Genomic DNA, 21,368 nt, shown 5'->3' with positions numbered 1-21,368 from the left:
CCAAATCATGTGATTATACAGCTGTCTATAAACATTTCTGTTCATCTGAATGGTATAGGTAAAGAAACGCAAGTATACAAAGTGGATGCTGCCATTTGTGCTTCATGGGCACACATATTAATAAAAACATTCATTTTTCTTTTTTTTCTTTCATGGCAATAATTTTTTGCTCAAAGATCAAGTTTGACAACATGATATATATATATATATATATATATATACTATATATATAAATATATATATATATATATATATATAAATTTAAAAATGTAAAATTGCAACTAATTAGTATTTGGGATGAAAGTAATTCATATTTTAATTCATAATTCATATTGGATGTCAATAATGTCAACATTGGATGACATTTTTGGGGGTAAATTTAGTAATTAAATTTAGTAAATAAAATGTGTGATATTTATTTTTGCTCTGAAAAAATTGCAATTAATTTAAACAGAAAACATTGGGTGAGGGCAGCAAGAATTTAAAGTAGTATTACACTTATTATTTTTTGATAAACCCTTTATATATATATATATAAAACCCATATATATATATATATATATATATATATATATATATATATATATATATATATATATTTTTTTTATATATTTTTTTATTTATTTTTCTTATTTTAGCTTTTGTATTTTAATTTCATGAATCACTCTCAGCTTCAAGAAACTCAGCTTCGAAATCACATTTGTGAGCGTGTACGTAGTGCATGGCCTCATATATTCTTTGCGGTCTGTCGGAAATGTATGAAATATGAGCCTATAGGAGATGTTTTAGCTGCAGGGAAACTATTGAGTCATTATCTTGAGTGTGATTGGTCTGACATCTATCTGTAGGTGGTTAACAGCCTTGTGTCTTGTGGTAGATTATAAGCATTATAATGGATTCACTAGAGGCCTAAGGGGAGGCCAGGCCTTACATGTGGCAGGTGTGCAGGTTTGAGACTCAATGGTTTATGAATAATATTTAACTGTATGAGGCTCTGCTTATGGTCACGCTCCATGAACAAGTGCATAGTCTTGCTACGGAGACCATTTAATTATTTAAAAAGCATATGCTATAATATAAATCAATAATGCAATTCTTCTTTGAAATGCAGATTTATTCACTTGAAACTCTGTATTCCGTCGGTTCAATACGAAGACTCACATTACACTATTTCATATCAGACTCTTCTCGCACACACATATAATATCCAGGAGTTCTTTGATCATTTAGCTGTAGAGGATTGAACAAACCACTGTAAAGTAACACAACCTTTTTCTGGACAGTTCATTTACATGGCTGTGAAGATCCTATTGTGCATCAGGCTCAAATGGAGTATAGCGTTATGACATCATGTTTTAATTTAGGAGATATCAGAAATGACTTCATGGATATTGTTCCAATCCAGTAAAAGGCAGTACAGTAAAAAGTAGATGGGTTTTGTAACAGGTTTGATTTAACGTAATAAACTCTTTGTAGTTGTTTGAATTGTAAAAGCAGAAAAGAATATGACAATGTTTATGAATGTCATTTAAATTCAAATATATTTAAATACAGTCCACAATATGGCCTTTTTAGTGAAAATATTGTTTTGTCTGAATCAGGTGAGAAATATGCACAAGCCTCGATGGACGACATGAATAAGGGATTGAGATTGTATGGATTATTTGTGGATTACTGACTCTCATTCTGACGGCACCCATTCACCGCAAAGAATGAATTGGTGAGCAAGTGACAGATTCCTCTAATTCAAGTTTTTCATGATAAAACAAACTCATTTACATCTCGGAAGACCTGCCGATAAGTACGTTTTCATTTCTGGATGAACTTTTTATTTGCTAACGCGCAGCGAACAGGCAGATGAGGTTAATAAACGAGAGCCACGTTCTCTCTCTCTCTCTCCCGTGCTCTATTTGTTTTCCGAGCCCACGTGAAGCAAAGAGGTTTACGCACACAGATGTTCATTTAGTAATCTAATACGGAGCTTTAAAGTTGGTGTTGTGTTGGGTTTGTGTATGTGTTTGTGTATGTTTTCAGTTGCTGTCAGGAGTGGCATGACAGGACAAGCAACCCGAATGTTTCTGCTGCTAGTTCCCGACAGCTGCAGCGCCGTAACAGTCGTCGTGTAAAAAAGAAAAACAGAGCAAAACAGACTGAGCAAGAATGTCAAGGTGCAGCAATACATCAAACTCCATCTCAAAGCTCTTATCGCATTAATGACAAATTCTTGGAAAGTGACATTAATAATAAGTCCTTTATACAAACAGACAAGAGCCATCTAAGCCCTGTCACACTTTTGTTGAAAGGTTATAGGTGTCAACTGGTTGAGTGAGTTTGTTCTGAGGGCGGAGTACAGTAAATACCAGAGAAAGGGGTTATGACAGATGCTTTGGGGATCTAGTTAATTATATTCAAACAAACAAATATAGGGTATTAGAAGTTTACTACGGTTGAGAAAAATTTTGGAATTTTGATGATATAATATGATATGATAAGATAAATATGATACAGAGTTAAAGTAATTTTACTGAGTTTATGTGTAATGATTACAAAAAAAATGTCCATGTTTTTCAAAAGAGAGAAATTGCGGAATTGAATAAATGTATTGCATCACTTGCTTACCAATGGATTCTCTGCAATGAATGGGTGCCGTCAGAATTAAGGGCACTGCAAACTGATACCGAAATTTTTGCAAGCTAAAAAATGAATATGCTCACATTGGGTCAACTACATGTACATGCTGCTTGCAAATTTTTGTTTGTCATAAAAGAAATTTGGATCAGGATTCTTGCATCCATAGCATGCCTTTTGATAGGAAAGACTGAAGAATAAGAAACGTGAAAGAAAGTGAAAAATTCCAAAATAATCTTTAAAATAGCAGGAGACAAAACTCAGGGGAGAAGAAAGGTTAAGTAAATTATGATATTTTTCTTTACTTTGCACAAAAACAAATATTCTTGTAGTATCGCGAAACTGCATTTGAGCCAATGATGTCATATAGACTGTTTATGTCTCTGGACCTGTGAACATTTCAGTTGTGTTGCTGTCTATGGAGGATCAGATAGCTCTCAGATTTCATCAAAAATATCTTCATTTGTGTTCTGAAGATGAATGATGGTCTTACGGGTTTGGAACGACATTAGGGGTGAGTAATGAATGACAGAATTTTCATTTTAGGGTGAACTAACCCTTCACTATCTTGTGAAAATGTGTATTCATAAACAAAATCCATCTACATGTTTTAATGTTCAATGTTGGTTTTTAAAATACAATTGCATAATTCATAATAACTCCTCGTCCAGTAAAAAAGCCGACCCCTGTTGTCCTCTAAGATAAAAATATACCAACATTCTTGTTTAGAACTATTTTAGACAGATTTTTCTTGCAATGATCTGTGCATATTTCTCTCCTTATTCAGACTTTCATATAAGTATTCCATCGTGTTTATACTTTATACATGGACTTATGGACTTTTACATGCAAATACTGATGTGAAAATATTGTTCTATACAAAAACCACAAGAATAATGTGGTCTGGTACAATGATATTTGTTACTTGTACTGATATGAAGAATTGTGACTTTTCATAAATATAACTAACTAACAGTTTATAAACAGAATAAAAATTATTTAAAAAATCACACACACACACACACACAGAAAGAGAAGCACACACACACACACACACACACACACACACAACCCAACTGACTTGTTAGGCTACTATCATGCAAATTAAATTTCCAGATTGTGATTCTGTCAGCAAAGAGATGACCACGGAATGAAGAAAAATTTAATTTCGAAATCTGGAGGGCTATATAAAGAATTCTAAGTGCTTCCTGTATGCAGTTTCCACAGACTAAAATGTAATTTTGAAATGGAAGTTAAGGGCAACGTATAGTGAAAGACTATAAAAAGATATTAAACACTTCCTGATTGCAGCTTCCTTGGTTTGAAATGTCATTAAGAACTTGAAGTCAAGCAGAACTTGAAGACGAACAGAAAGAAAAAAAATGTCCGTCTGCCAGTAAGTCATAAAAGCTATCTTAAAAATAACATATCCCTGCGGATAGAAACTTCAGAGGGCACAAGAGGACAGAAGAATAGAAGATAAAGAATTTAGAAAATAAAGAATATTAATAATGAAGAAAATAATATTTATAATCATATATCATGTTGTCATTGTACTGAATGAATATTATACTGAACGAAATATTGACTGATTGTGTGTCTCTCATACATTCCGCTTGCTTCCAGTTCATCAAATAAATAGCAATCATTCATTTATATTTGCAAAAATTCAGTAAATTTGTTAGAATTATTAGAATATTCCTCCCTGTTATTATAGAATCAATGAACATTTTTAGGTCAGAAATGGAGGAAACACTTCTTGTGGAAGAGCAGGAAATTCAGAGGGTTAATGCACAATTAACCATTTTATTGTTTGGTCTGTAACCACATTTATTTAATTGCACTTCAGAACCATTTGACTGCACATGCACTGCGGCAGGAACCAAGAGGGCCATATTATTTTGTTCAAAAGCAAGAAGTATGAGCAGAAACACACACACATTCCTTTCCCATAAATGCCCTCCACAGCACTTGGTGGTATGGGCACCGCATTTTTATTTGTATGTTTTTGTCTACGAAGCAAAAAAAAGAAGTTATATGGAGCTTGGCGGGAGATTCATTCGACTAAGCATGAGAAATAGTCTCATTTATCCAGGCTTTTACTATCAGTATAGCGCCTGGTCTGCATTGCAGTTATTCATTGTCAAAGACATTTTTGGATTTGAATAAAATGAAAAAAATCAAATGTAAATCACATGAACCAATATTTTATTCAAAATAAACCATAGAGTAATCATGCTGTTGCAATAGCTGCAGTATGTGGTTTGGCATTGTCCTCCTGAAATACCCAAGGCCTTCCCTCAAATAGACATTGAGGGGTGCATATCCTGCTCTATAACCTCTGTATACCTTTCAGCATTCATGGTGCCTTCTAAAAAATGCAAGCTGCTCGTACCATATGCACTTACGCAGATGCTGGCTTTTGAGCTAAACGCTCGAAGCTCTCCCTTCTTATTAGCCTGGAGAACAATTATATTAGGAATCATCTGATCATATAACACTTTTACACCTTAAAGCAGTCCATTTTAAATGAGCCTTGACTCACAGGAAACAACGGCTCTTCTGGACCAAGTTCACGTATGGCTTCCTTTTTGCATGATAGAGCTTTAGTTGGCATCTGCAGATGGCTAGGAGGGTTGTGTTTATCAACAGTGGTTTCTGGAAGTATTCCTGGGCCCTTTTAGTAATGTCAATGACAGAATCATGCCGATGATTGATGCAGTGTCGTCTGAAGGCCTGAAGACCACCAGCATGCAGCAAAGGTCTTTGGCTTTGTCCCTTACGCACAGAGATTTCTCCAGTTTCTCTGAATCTTTTAAGGATGTTATGTACAGTAGATGATGAGATTTGCAAAGTCTTTGCAATTGGATGTTGAGGAACGTTGTTTTTAATGTATTCCACAATCTTTTGATGCATCTTTTTATAGAGAGCCTCTCAGACTCTGCCTCTCTATGACATCCCTTTTTATAACTTTTCACGTTACAGACCGTATGCTAGTTAACTTATTTAGCTGCTACTTGTTCTCCCATTCGAATTGTTGCAAAATTCTTTGATTTTTCAGCCCGTTGTTCCCCTCGTGCCAACTTTTTTAAAACCTGAAGCAGGCATCAAATTTTAAATGAGCACATTTAGCGTATAAAAGCGTAAAACTCCTAAGTTTAAAACATGTTCTTTATGTTGTTTTGTAAATAAAATATCGGCTCACGTGAATCGAAAGTCTTCTAGTTTTCTTTTTTTTTTCATTTAAAAAAGAATTCGGGTTGTATTTTAAATGTCCTAAATTTCTATTACAACTACATTCGAATACATGACATACTGTATAGGATTCATTAGAAATAACAAAATAATATTTTTATAGTATCATAAATGCTTATCCAGTACTCAGTATTGGTAGTTTAAACGTATTTCAGAAACAACACATTACATTCATTTCACGCTCTCTTTTAACACATTTTTCCATATTGTTTATTTTTTCTAAAGTTCCCCATAACGTAAGAAATACCAGGTACACACACACACATAGACAGAGGAATGCTGGCTTCAATGACAGTTTGCTTATTGACCCAGAACTGAGGGAAAAGTCATCAGTTGTGTCAACACTTTTCCTAATACCCCAAATCCTCAGAGACATTTGTTCAGATGTACGAACTAGAGGTCAAATAGTGTCAGGAGACCTGAAACATCACTACGATTCATCGGATTTCATTTTAAATTGAGTGATTTATTTTCTAAATAAATCCCTATGAGCCCACTGTGACCTGATATCTATAAACGTACAGCACGCTCAAACCACTGCTGTGTGATTCATCCATATTTTATCATCATTTAACACAAATTTGCAGTTTCCATCGATGTTTCTTAGATTTCTTAGATTCAAATTCAAAACTAGTTCTTCAACCTCCATATCATCTTCTCACTCGTGCAGATCATAAAAGCAATTTCTCATTGTCTGCTGTTCCCTACATCTTGTTTTGTACAAATTTCTGTTATATTTTTCTTTGTAAATGTGTTTATGTGAATACACTAACTACGTTATTAGCAACATTATATTTTGATATATGTCATACAGAAGAAGTGGAACCCTTTTTTTCCAGGTATACTGTATGTTATAGAGAAAAAATGTCACCACAAAGATGGCAATATCCAAATTCCTTGTACTTGTATTTTGTGGTCCCCGGGGAGAAAATATAGTTCGTAAAATAATACATTACATCTATGAAATGTCCCTGAAACCCTACATGCGTGTGTGTGTGTGTGTGTGTGTGTGTGTGTGTGTTTGTAAACATCAGACAAATGTCAATTTGCAATCTTATTTAGTTTATTTCTTATTTGTAATAGTAACTGCATTAAGCCTACTTTATGAATTCTAGTAAATTCACATTTATATGATACAGTGTACATAACAGTAAATACATGTAACATTCAGCATTGTTTCTTCCTGCAGAACCTGTGCCCAAATAAACCCAACAAAATATCTGCACACCATTTCATGCTCCTCATACTCATCTCGAAGCTCATATACCAAGTGCAAGATTCAGTCTCTGGCTATTAGGGGTTTCTGAGCAACTCTATGTCCAATAACTGCACAGATGCGATTGTCAGAGAGCAACGTGCCACATTAGTACATCCATCTAAGAGATGTGAGCTCTGATATTGTGTGTAACACTACAAAAATAGTCTACGAATTAATTAAAAACAAAACAGCTCATTTGTCAAATAATCAAAAGGATTCCATACGAGACAAAAGAGCAAAATGCTAAAAAGGTTAAAGAACAGTGGGAAATTGTGTGACTTTCTTTTAGTTTATTGGGTTCGTGGTTGCAGGCTTGTCTGATAGTGACCTCCAAAACAATAAAACAATATTATTAAACCAGTTAACACAAACACAGGAAAATTATGTACATATTAAACAGAAAAAAACAACACAGACCTGATATTAATCTCAGGTATTTGTTATACAAAATGTATATTATACTTTGTAAGTGCTACACTCTAATCTTGTAGAAAAAAATACATTAACAAAAACCACATCCAGAAATGCAGAATGCCTTCATTTTAAGATACAAATTACACCGCGTTTGCATTTTTTTTCTGAAAAATGTATGGCCATAAAGTTTAAAACGGTCTTTCTTCAGTAGGCTGACTGTAATATTCAAATATATTAATAATGCACGCTGCTGCATCACTTTTTTGAACTGAACGAACGTCACAAGAATCTATGAATACTGACAATCATGCAGCAGGAGAATTTTAATGTTGCCTTATATCTTCTGCATCATCCCATCCTCAAACTTGTGAGTCCAAAAGTCTGTGTTGAAGTTCAGAAAAACAGCTAGTGCTTCCTGCGACCTCCATTGTAACACTCCATTATAAGGCCACTGATATAACTTTGATGGGCAAATCTCCACACAAACCCTGAGACATTATAAAGCCCTGGAGATTTCTGATTTCTAAAGACAACTGTATTATGCACCGATGTCAGTATTTGACCCAAATATATCAATTTATATCACAAATTGTTACATATGATCAGATTTTGGTACTATATCCATTAACATGCTTCTGAATCTTAAAGTGTAACATTACAATCAGCAGAAAAGATTTCAAGTCCTTCAGTGTTCCCACGTTTTGATCAATCCAATCATCCCTAAAACTCCTTGAAATATCCAGGTTTTCCATGACTGTGGGAACCCCGTATCGCGCCTTCAAAAGAGTTGCTTTTAATCACCTTAAACGCTCGTATCAGTCACCGGTTAATTTTACGGGGAAGCTTGTTTCTTTGGTCTGTGTTTATGAGTCTTCTGTCTTTAACATTTTTCTATCTGGGTCACAGACTGCATGGCCAAGCGCTTTTGTCATGGTGATGACCTGAGCCAGGTAGTGACCGGTGTCACGTTACTGCTGTAATAAAGGAAAAAGTGAAAAAAACAAAAAAGGAAACTGCTATCATCTTTCAGCCGGACCACCAGGATGACAAAACCTTCTGCTTATTAATTCCATCTAGAATGTTCACCTGCACAGATGCTGACAGAACAAACACTGATAAAGAAACACATTCGCGTTGTCTCCGCCTTTGCTAATACCATTGCCCTAGATTGAGGGGTTTGAACAAACTTGTGAGAAAACTATACATCAATTACAATTTTTGCTCTTATTTTTTTCAAACTTTGGACAAGCCACAAGACTACAGTGGCAGAAAGATTTTGGCTTTGGCTCTTTTAACGTGGGCCAATAAACAATCACCCATTGGCAAATAAACCGCGCCGTTTTAATTACAGAAGGAGATATGTTGTAAAAAGGTAACAAATATGAATTTATTAAGAACGGTATGATAGAAATAACAGTTAGAATGTTTTTGCATTTGGGAAGAAACCATTTTAATTGTTAAGAATTTTAAGTTTAAAACGAAGAAATAATTGTAACCAAATAAATCGGTTTAGCTGTAACAAATTGGAGTATTCTTTTTAAGTTTAGCAATTTTTTTAACCCTTCTCCAGTGTATCTTTTTCACCATTGCATTTCTCTGCAAAAAAAAATCATCAATCTAGCATCTTTATCTGACATGGCAGGAAAAAATCCTCAATGTTCCTAGTTTCCTAGCGTTGTGACTTCTCTTGCTAATTTTTCTATGACTAGCTCTTCTCATACTGTGTCTGGTTGTATTTAAATCACAGGAGCACAACATCTACTGTGTACATCAGGGGTCAGAATCTGACAGGATATAATCAGTGGATATGGTTTGTGGTTATGGCTCAATGCATCAATGACTGAACTGGCCACATCTGACATATCATTAATATATGCATTATAGATGTTACATAGAGTTTCCCGTACAGAGACAGATAAACGGATTAAAAAATAAGAACGAACTAACTTTTTTTTTTACTTATATTTATACTAAAGATGGATGCTGTGTGCAGTTTGTCTAGTTGTAGATGAAATGTGTTAAACAAAAAATGAATTTGATGAGTCATTTATAATAAACTTCTTAAAGAAAGGCAAGAATATTCATGTTCGAGTTCATATGGCTTTCCTCAAATTAAAGGAACATGCAAAAAATATTTACTAAATTGTGCCTTCCTTTGCACACAGTTTGGCCATAATCAAGGGTAAAGGGAAACGACACGGGTTTACAGCCTAAAGTTAAGGATATAGTGATACATCAACTTCACAGGTGATAGATCAACATCGAAGTATGCTGAAGGCAATGTAAGGTGTGTATTTGAGCGCTTGGGAGCATGTGTGTGTTAGCAAGCTCATGTTTTCTCATACGGTAGATGTAGCAGTCGGTTTCACTGTGATGCTCTGCGCGATATCATCCCTATTGATCTTCTTCAGTGCTGTGCATAGCGTATCAATATTAGCCGAATCCTGGCTCGCCCAATGAGACAGAAGGGCCTGGATGGGCCTTTCTTCCTGCTTGAAATTATCGATGTGTTCTTCTTTGTATCCAAGTAGACCTGCCAGGCTGCACCAGTCGGTTTCCTCATTGGCTCCTGACTCCTCCCCCTCACCGGTACGATTTAGCAGTTTCTCAACCTCCTCCCGTGTGTGTAAGGGCAAGGAAAGGGTCGAAGCTCCATCTATCTTCACCACTAAAACAAAAACACAAAGTTTAGTGAGTTGGATTAATATATATATATATATATATATATATATATATATATATATATATATATATATATATAAAGTAATACTACAAAATTTCCCAATTTTGCTTTAACAATTGTACAACTTTTTTATTTTAGCTTAAAAGCTCTTCTTTGTTTACACATGTATATTGTTTTTCTATCATTTGCAAATAATCATCTAACTGTTGCATTAAACTGGTAAAGCTGGTAGAGCTTGCTTGATAAATATTTAAATATTCTGGTTCAATATTTGCTCTTAAACCTTCTACTACCCCCAGCTCCACTAGAAGCCAGGTTTATTACATAGGGAAAAGTAGAATGAGACCCTTAATCTCATAAAAGTGCAGATAGGTGTGGGACTTTTGTAGGTGACCTACTGACAATGAGCAAGTTAGAGAAAAACCAGGCTAATTTCTAAAATGATCAACGGAAACTATCCAGAGCAGAGCAATTTAGCAACTATTGCAACCGTGCGAATTTCAGCATGGGTTAATACATCATTTCTTTGGGCGTTAAATAACGGCACAAATATCAATAATTGATTACCGTCAGTGAAATCACGTTGTATAGTTAGTTTAAAGGTCCCATATTGTCAAATCTGAAATTTCCTTTCTGTTTTCATGATAAGTGAGGTCTAGGTGCTATTTAAGTACCATATATGTTTAATAAGTTTAAAAATGTTGTTATATTTGATGTAACATTTGCATGCTGTGCGTCACTCAGAAAATATCAGGCCAATCAGAAGAGAGGCCATATATATATATATATATATATATATATATATATATATATATATATATATATATATATATATATATATATATATATATATATATATATATATATACATAATAACATATACAGTTGTGCTTGTATGATTAAATAAACAATAGCATGCAATTTTCATGATCCCTCTTATTTTGTTAAAATTATTAACATTTTGCATATTCTGAGGGGCATGTAAATTTATGAACACAACTGTGTGTGTGTGTGTGTGTGTGTGTATGATAAAGGGTTTGTACCTGTATGTGGAGGCCCCTGGCCCTCCTGTAAGCTCTGACTGTCCACCGAGATGCCACTGTCACTGTGGAGTTTCTCTCCCTCAGGAGAAGGGGTCTGACTGGGGTTTGCACTGCACGCTCTGTTATTGGCTCCTTGCTTGTTTTGCTTACAACTGTTCCACCTAAAATTTAATGGAATTCAATGGAAGCATGAGAACAGTTTATTAGAAAATCTGTATTTATTTCTAACCTAAAATTGAAGTGTGACAATTCTGCACCACTCTTCCTCCCCCTGCCATTGTTCAGACAAGCTTGAAACACCCAAACTCTCCCTATTGGTTTAGTCAGAAATGGAGGCCCACTCAAACAAGCAATGATTTGAAAGCATCAGGACATTCACACCCTAAAGGAACAAAAGCGGGTCAAAGTCACACCCTCCAGCTGTGATTTTAATATTTTATGAGCCCTTTACCCCAAAACCTCCATCTGTGTCTGCTTACAAAACTGTCTGCCTTATTTGAATTTTTATCTACATTCAGTAGTTATTTTGCATCTTTTCATATGCGGTCTTGATTATTATATTGCCAGGTTTGCTTGAGGCTTTGAATGCAATACATTAAATCCGAAATGAAGGTTATGGGGTTTTTTTATCTGACCTGAGATCAGTGTCTCTGTTTTACTTCACATAATAAACAATGTGCTCGTGATGGATCAGATGGAAGAACAGCCTAGAAGCGTTTTTTGCTTTTTGCTTCTTCAGTTTATAAATACAGCTGAACTGAAGCCCACATAGCTTGAGCGGAGATGAATCTGGTCCTCCTCACCGTTTAAAGATGATGAAGGCCACCAGGCACAACAGCACTGCAGCCAGTATGGAGGTGTAGATGGGAATGAGGTTGCCACTCAGCCCATGGAGTCTCTTCAGCCCAGGGTCAGCTGTGGTCACGCTCTCCGTAGGACTGTCAGGAGGAGACTTGACTGTATATAAGACATCTGATGGAGCACGAGAAGAAGAATAAGAGGGGGAAGAAAAAGGCGGAGGAGAAGATGCAGTGTATGGAGAAGGAGAAGGAAAGGTTGAGCTGTTAGGCGGATCTACATCTGTTGGAGGAAAAGGACAAAGACAAAGAAATAGACAAAATCTGTTAGTTGCTTAAAAAGAAGGAATTGGCATTAGAGATTTATAAACCAAGTTAAAAATGCATAAACCATGCAGTTATTACAGTATACGAAAGGAGCTACAGCCATTTATGAAAGACAAGAAGAACACTTATTTTATTTATTTATTTATTACAATTTCAATAAAAGTAGTTATAGAAATGATTTGCAATTATGTTTTTGCAAATCATTCATAAAAACACTTTTGTTCAGATTGAGGTATTGAGATGACAGTGGAAGTGGAAAAAAATTAACAGTACAGTTAACACTCTTTCTGATTGGGTTCTTTATTTACTCATCCTCATTTAACATAAATTGCGAAAAATGCTTGGACCCCATTGGCTTTCACTGTATAGATGCAAACAGTTTTGAAATGACATGAGGGTGAATAAATGTTGACATGTTTTTCTGGGCAACTGTTACTTTAAGATCATGTTAGTCACAACATTAGCGGACCATGACATGGATTCTGTTTTTCTGGACATTCTGGAATTCTGGACACAAAAAGAGCTAATTTGCCACAGATTTGAAAAATGTTCTCACATCACCAACGTGTTTGATTACCAAATAATTAAATTTTCTGTTATCTATTAAAAGAGTGTGGAAACAAGCATGGAAAATATTAACCAGATTCCGTCTAGGTCTAGTCATTAGTTTCTGAAACAATCCCAAAATAAAAGACACAAAGCAGCCCAGTGAACATTGTAAAATTGAGTAAAAGCACATTAGTACTGAGACTGCTTTGTCTTGGCCCTGTGAACTCTGTTCGCCGGCGAGCTAAAAAAATGATTCTTTGGATTTGATTATCTTTGATTCGATTGGGGGCCGTAATAAACAGGCTTTGTCCTGAGTCAAACCTAATGGACATTCAGCTAGTGCAGGAGACTGTGATTAGATTGAAGAGGTAGAAGAGAAGAGCTCGGCCCAAGTAGGACAGGCATCGCCCCGGGCTACTGAGTGTGTTTGTGTGTGTGTGTGTGTGTGTGTGTGTGTGTGTGTGTGTGTGTGTGTGTGTGTGTGTGTGTGTGTGAATGGGTGGTGTAAGTTATACCATAGACAGATGGACAGACACATTGAGGATCATCAGATATTCTGGTTGTAGGGGGATGAGGGGTCATTGGGGGTTTGGTTTTGGGGAAGGGCTATGCTTCAGGGAATGTAGAGTATGGATTTATTGATCAAAGTACTGCAGCATGAAACATTTTGGAGGGAATTTTGGGCATGCGAGCTAGTTTTGTGGCGCGCTTAATAATTTACCTCATTCATGAAACAAAAGCAGAGGGAATTTCTGAAACACATTGTTGCATTAATGTGACAATTTATGTTGATGGTTGCCAGGTGTTGCTGTTAATATTTAATTTTAATGTTTTGAGACAGTATGCAGTTGCCAGGGTTTAGGTTGTTCAGGCATTGGTGTTTATAGGTTGTTCTTGGAGGTTTTTCCATTCATTTCTTTCATTGGAATTTAAAAGGTATTTGTTAAAGAGTGGTAATCAATTTAAACAAAACAAAATCATGCGTGTCGCTTGTTGTTTCTTTGTCAAATGTACAATTTACTAGTAAGGTAAAATAGATTCTACACATTTTCATAATTTGTTTTAGTTCAGAAACATAATTTAAAACCATCAGTTGTTTCTACATTAATTCTCAAGGTTTCTAAAGAGAATTCATATGTGAATTAGATTGTTAAATTACATTCCAACATCTGCATTTAAACCGCTGTGATTTAAACCCAACTAGTTTCTTCTGTTAGTTAGCTAATCTGGTAAATAACATATTGAAGTTATAATTTTATAACATGTAAGTAGCATATTAAAGCTATAATAACAAATGTGTCTTAATTTAATAATAATAGTTTGTTGGTTTGTTTATTTTTTTATTTGTTTTCTATGCTGTCGATATGGCAACTAGTAAAAAACATATCATAAAAAGGAATCATCATGCTAGCATGTGAGCAACCTCAAATGAAAGAAAACCAAGCTGATGAAACAGATCTGGCAACCGATCCATTGTGTATTTGACAACATCAAAGGTTTCTTTTTACAACATGTTTTTGCATCATTGAGCAACGTAGCCATATGCTAGACATATGATCATGCATTTAAGTCAGAAACCATTTAATATGGCTCAGAAGGCAGGAGTTTATTGTACAATGTGAAGTCCTTTCATTATAAAAAAGTATACACAAATAAGAGATTCATTGTGTAGTGTAGAGAGTTTATTAAAGGGAACTATTGAGACAAATATTAGTGTTTATAAAGGAAGCAATCTTTGTGTGCTTTCTAGGCTATATTATGAATGCTGAATTGGAATAAAATAACTGTTTGATTTTAAACTTCCAATGACTGACATAGCGGTAACCATAGCAATAGATAGGACAAAAATATGTCCAAATATATTATTAGGGTTAGAGCACACTCACTAATGCTGATTAGAGGTAGTGATAATCCACATAACCACAAATTGCACTGTGTGTATTACTGGCACAGAAGTGTATGTTGGGCTAAATTTGGAACGATCTTGTCTCTTATGTGATTAACTTTAATGAAGCAAAATGTGTATTGATAATTTATAGAGTGACTCAACTTCCTTTAGTTCAGGAAACCCAAACCCGATGGTAAACCACTTCAAATATGATGCACACCGGATGAAAAGCGCAAAAGCCCAATATTTAGTCACCAAATCTAATCAGGCAAAAAGTTTGCTTTAAAAATGAAGATAATGACATTGATGAGTCACACTGAACACTGTAAAAAGTGATTTAAAAATTAAAATAAATAATGCAAAGCGAAAGTCATTAGTTACAGTAGCAGCTAACGGAAGGTCTGTATTTTTAACAGTTTATCAGTATGCAGTTAAAAATAAATGGAATTTCTGTAATATAATGCTTTTTAGTTCCAGGTCTCTTTTTCAGTGTAAGAATATGGCATTTTTATGACCTTGTTCAAATCACTGATCTTAACAAACACCACTATTATCCACGTCTCTTGTGAGATTTGAATTGTGTTTGCAGGTATACCGCTCTAAAATTCAATTTTTCAATTCACATCCGCTCCCTTTTCCTAGTGCAGTCTCTGAATAATATACCATTCCATAAACACACACACCCATACACGCAGTGAATCATTGGACAAGGGACACCAGACACCATCACAGACAGAGATGTTCTTTGTCAAGGAACAATCCCCCCAACCAAACCCCCATGTCTCTGTAACTCCTTTGCCTCTCCGTATTGCTTTCTTTCTTTTCCATTATCTCCCCATCACATCTCTCTCATGCATGGTTGACCTTTAGTCGGGTGGTTATCCTTGCTTCATGAAGACAGAACTCACTCATTCACACATAGCTCTGTCTTTTCCTTTCTAATGCTACTTGCTGCTCCTTTTTCCTTCTCAGTATTTCTTGTTCTTTTGATGTTTCTATGCATCATATTGTTCTTTTGCATATACAGATACAGATGATCAGTGGCATGAAAGTTGAAGGGAAGTGCAATATGAAGTGTCACATGACATGAGAGAGGGCAGTGTCACTGTGATTGGTTGATTACCCGTCAATGTGTCAGGCTATCATCTCAATAAGATCCGACTTTCATGATCATAAACGGTCCAAAAATTGACCCGGGGTGCATTTACCATACAAAGACTGCTTACCATAGCAGTGTGATGCATTTGTTGGAGAAATTAACTAGTTGGTTAGTCATGACTGTTTCCCAAAAATGTAGAAATACGGTTATCTCTGTTGTTTGAGCCACACTGGTTCGACAAAATAGGACTGTTGTTAATGACATCAATTGCAGGAAGTAACTCTAATTACTAATTTGTATTGCGTCTTCATGGCTTTAATGACAATTCTTAGCTGTTCGGTATTCTGGGATATTCCCGCTGCTTTCATCTTCCTGGATATGTGGTTTAAAATGCTCAGTTTCTTCCCTTGCATTCCCTCCTACGCACTCAACAAGAGTTTCATTTCACTTTACAACACATAATACCCCAATTATCTGCCGCTTTTCATAACTAGAGAGAGAATAATGCTCCCAACGTTAGTAACTGTCAAACAATTCTCACGAAGCTTGCGCCTCGTGCTATACAGTAGGGCTGCACGATTAATCGATATTGTAATCGCAATTACAGATAACAAAATTATGCAATCGTTCAAAGTGGCAATTGATCGTAAATCCACTTATGTTATTCTGTGTGCTTAAGATGTGCTTTTTCTTTCTACAGATTGTCTTAAGGGTGCTTCCATGGACTTTTTCTCACGTTTCTCCACAGCGGACGCCGTTGTAGTTGGGTTAACTTAACGAGCAGTGAATAGAAGAGAACCATGAATGTATTTTTTTTGCATTCTCATTTGCTCAAATAGCAAAAAAATAGAGAGGGACACATTTACTGTCACTCCCACAGACGCTGTATTAGAAACACCCTTGCATTAGCATAAACAATTTTTTTGAGTGATTTAATGCAATGGTAATATAATACAAAGAATGGTGTTATAAATGCACATCAATTTTTAAAAGCAAATACAAATATGTAAAAATACGGCATGCAGTTGTTTCCAACAAAGGTATAAATATCATTCAGTGTAAATTGCGATAATCGTAATTAATAATCGCAATTACAACTTCAAGAGAATAATCGACAATTATGCAACCCTATTTTGTCAAAGACCTGTTAATATACGGCAGCTCTCTCTCCATTATAAACTAAAACTATAACAATTAAATACAAGTACAATGATGAATGTAATAACGTCCACAACAAATAAGTGATAACGTAATTTTCATTGTAAATGCATTTTTTTCTGGGCCGCCAGAAATTTACTGTAAAAGAATGTGCCATATTTGTAACAATGGCACTAACAATGCAGTTATTTTACTACGTCATACTATACAGCATACCACATTATGAGCAACAGAAGCTGACAGGCCTTTCTAACACATTTTATGGCATAATTGACCGTATGCATGCATTACTGTAATCATGTATGCCTATGAAAGCAAAAAAAAAAAAACACAGACAGGTTATCATTTTTCACAATCACAACTGTTTGATTAGTCAGTGCGAAGGTGACTAGCTGCCTCATATTAGTCTAAAACGAGAGATGGTTGGGAGAAAGTGCTTCCTGTAAGCAAGACCTGACTGTGTCATTATGTTTATCGGGAATATACACGGTGACATGCCTTGTCATGCTGGAGAAAAGAGCAGAATATGTAACGTGTTGTTCGCATGCATGCATGCTCTCTGCGGCAAAATGTGATACCGCTCACAAAAGGTCAGCGTGAGTAACCTGAGACGGCAGCGAAGAAACTCCATCTCTATTATCGACCACAAACGCTTCTGTACATATGCTTTCTCCCTCCCGCCACTAAATCTGTCTCTTGATACGCATCTGTCTTTTCTTTTTCATTTCTGCTTTCAGATTTGTTTTCTTTCTTACTTTCAGATCTTTTGCTACGGCTCTTTCCTTTCTCGTTCGAAGCCTTTTTTCTTTATCAAGTCTTGTGAGCCAGCAAATCTGCATGATCTGTATTGTGTCAACAGAGTCAAACCGAGCCTCTCTAATCATCAAGTTAACCTAGTCTAGGGTAAGTCAGACCTCACTGGCAGGCAGGGAAATCTGATCTTCAATCAGTACTTCCTACTACCTGATTTAATTAAGTGCTAATGCATAAATGCTGTTCAGTGCCGCCCCGTGATCTTTAGGGCTTCCTGTCAGTTAGGGACAAGAATATTTCCTTTTCTAAAACAGATTACACTGTAAAAACTTGATGTTTCTTTGCAAATAAAACATTATTTATAACTGGATTTTTTCCTTAAAGAAAAAAATATTCCTCAAAATATCATATTTAATACAATGTGTTACTTATCATTTCTTTACACTTTATTTTAAGGTGTTCTTGTCACAGTGAAATCGTACATTTAAGTAATATTTATTAATTACATGTACTTACTATATGGTTAGGGATTAGTTTAGAGTTATGTTAATTATTTAATTATGCATAATTTATTGTTCTTGTAATAGTAAGTCCATGTATGTGCAACAAGGGCACCATAAAATAAAGTGCAACCCAAAATTGACAATCATTTTAAAATACAATAATTATATTTATGCCATATTATTGTTTGTAGGTTGCAGTTAATGCATTGGTCCAAAAATTAATGTAAAATAAGAAGACAGCAGGAATTACAGCTGGCGTGTAATCATTGGATTGTCAGGCATTTTTATGAATAAATATTCTTTTTAAATAAATCGGTAGTCGGTTTTGGTTTTAGAATCTCTGATTATTTTCTTGCTTAAAAGTATAACGTAACTGTGGCATTACGTGATTTGAGCCTGCCCTGCCCCTCCAATCCTGGCTGACACATACAGTCTATGACCATCAATACTGATTAACTCCGCCAGCCAATGAACTTCCATGTTTGAATGTCAGCGGTTTCATCCGGACACACTCTTGCTGAGCAATTTAGCGGGTGAACCTTGACATTAGGGTTGTAAAGGGGAAGATTGTGAGATAAAAGAATAGATGTAAATTGTTCTCAACTGAAAGAATTCTCTTGGAAGAAAAAAAAATCATAGTAAGTAGCTTAAATTCCACACTGGGAATCTTGGAATTTCAATTATTTATATCCAGCCACAAAAACGGCTACATCCCAGAGAGAGAGAGCAGGATAAAAACCACTGGGCTAAAAGTTTCAGAAATTTATTAGGCAGAAAACTGGCCTGTGACACAAGCGCAGGCACACGCCGGATCATCACCCCGAACTCTCACATCAGGGCAAAGCGTTACGTTACCCCGGAAAACAGCTCATCACTCCATCCACTAATGTCATAGGGCACATGCCAGACAAGTGCGGACAGCTGGGGGATGAGCAGTTGTCATGAATGGACACACTTCATTGTCGTAGGACGGGGAGGGTGGGGCAAACAGAGGGAGAGATTGATTATTTCTGTCCAGTACAGACAGGCGTCTCTGTTTCAAGGCATACATTGTGCTCTGCAAAAAGAGAGGTCAAAGTTAAAAAGTCAATATGGGTGATGATAAATCTTTAGGTTTGGATGGGAGGGATATTGACCAACAAAGCTCTTTTATGTGCTTCCACACATTTAATGTGGGGAAAGCCCTCCACTGTCAAATGGCCACTTACAAATAATGAATCACAAGAAAATTGAATTATAAAGTTTCATTTTTAAATGAAAAATTTGGGGTCATAATATCTCTAAATATTTTAAAAAGTATACGAAATGTATTTCAATTATTAATTTTAAAGGCGAGTTTTGATTTTCCTTAGCATGTGAATAATCATATGGAAGCCCATTTCCGCCACTGAATAAAAAATAAAAACTGCGATATATAAAGTCGCAATTACAAGAAAAAAGGTGGAATTGCGTGATATAAACTTTATATCTCAGAATTCTGACTTTGTATCACACAATTCAGACTTTGCATCTTGCAATTGCGAGTTTGTATCACGCAAGGAAAAAGGCAGGAAGTTGCAATAACTTTTTTAACGTGCTTCCATCACCTTCAACAGTGTTTTTTAATTATTTACAGATTAACTTTAAGTGAGATGATGGGAAGTGGAATCACTGACAGAAAATAAACTCTACAAGATCAAACATATTCACTGATTTTTTTTGTGTTGCCTGTTAAATCAATTTGTACTCTGTTTTGGTTTGATAATCAATGATTATCTTCTCTTTTAAAGGAAGTTGTCTTTGGCAAAATATATTTTTATTTTAGATTGGGGTAAAATGTGACCTGTGACATAAAATGTGACAGATTCACTCGGGTATTTTGAGATTGATGGGGCTCTTTGACACGCACCACAACTTCATGCTTTTCAATGAAATTACACGCCATTTTCATGCCGCCTCTTACCACACATGACTAATCTCCCATTAAAGCAGGGAAAGACAACTAATGTCTCAAATATGAATCTGACTGAAGTTTTTCACACTTTTCAGGGGTCTAAGTGCAGTTTCTGGATTTTTGAACATTTTTGAACAATTACATTTATGCACTGAATTGCACTACGTTATGAGTGACCAGAAAATTAATTCACCCCATTCATTTCTGGCAGAAGGTGTGAAAATCTCCATCTGTAATCTGGTAAATTCTTGATATATAAAAATATTCCTCATCTAAAACAGACAACTCACTTCCTTGTTGCCGACAACACCGCGTTTCATTTACTTTTTTCTAGAGTTTTCCATGTTTGTAGAACCCAGGACGACCTGAAATAAGTAGCCACCTATGACCTGTGACCTCTCACCTTCACGTTAAGACCCAAGCAAAAGGTCAGATAGGGTCAGAGAAAATCTTACATTGATCATTACCGGATTAACATCACTTAGACACACATGTCTGGGCAGTCAGGCAAACCAGATAATCAATGTTTAATATTTGCTGATTAGCTGCTGACAATGGCAATAATAATCTTTGTTTAAGACAATTACGTTTCTATGACAATCCAGGGTAACACTTTATTTTGATGGTCCCTTATGAACATTCTGTTGACAATAAGTAACTTTGCACCTACATGTCAACTTTCATTAGAGTATAAGCATTAGAGTCTGATTATTATCCACTAACTCTTTATTGTGATGATCTCCCAACAGACATTCTGCTGACTTTTCAAGAACATGCCAACTTATTCTAACCCTAACCCTACCAGTCTACTAATAGTCTACTAACCAAAGCTAACCAAAATGATGGATATTTGGGTTATACTTATTATTATACTTATACTTATACTTATACTTATACTTATTATGGGTTATGAAAGGTTCATATTTTGGTTTTTGGTGCCAAACAACAGGTTGTTGTACATGTAAGGTCAAGAAACACTTTCATTTTCTTATAATATGCATTTATTTTTACCTTTTTTCTTCAACAATACAATAATTTTTTTTCCAGACCTCTCCGGTGATTGGTCAATTTCATTTAAAG

General features: G+C 35.5%; 1 protein-coding gene across 2 annotated transcripts in view; it reads right to left on the bottom strand.

Moving 5' to 3' along the window:
• Nucleotides 1-6,924: 6,924 nt before the first annotated feature.
• The window catches only part of ngfrb (nerve growth factor receptor b), a 29,082-nt gene continuing 14,638 nt past the window's right edge, over nucleotides 6,925-21,368 (bottom strand). The window contains exons 4-6 of one of the 2 annotated variants that reach the window (XM_043254349.1): nucleotides 12,085-12,253; nucleotides 11,282-11,442; nucleotides 6,925-10,223 (exon numbers count right to left, since the gene is read on the bottom strand). In XM_043254349.1, coding sequence (XP_043110284.1) covers nucleotides 9,895-10,223; nucleotides 11,282-11,442; nucleotides 12,085-12,253 — 659 coding nt within the window. In that variant the 3' untranslated portion in view covers nucleotides 6,925-9,894. Of the gene's footprint in view, nucleotides 10,224-11,281; nucleotides 11,443-12,084; nucleotides 12,362-21,368 lie in introns of both variants that reach the window. The other variant, XM_043254348.1, reaches the window with a different exon arrangement.

Source organism: Puntigrus tetrazona, chromosome 12 (assembly GCF_018831695.1).
Source record: "Puntigrus tetrazona isolate hp1 chromosome 12, ASM1883169v1, whole genome shotgun sequence".
Classification (NCBI taxonomy): Eukaryota; Metazoa; Chordata; class Actinopteri; order Cypriniformes; family Cyprinidae; genus Puntigrus; species Puntigrus tetrazona.
Note: the sequence above shows the minus strand (reverse complement) of the source record. Positions and strands in the feature narration are given on the sequence as shown.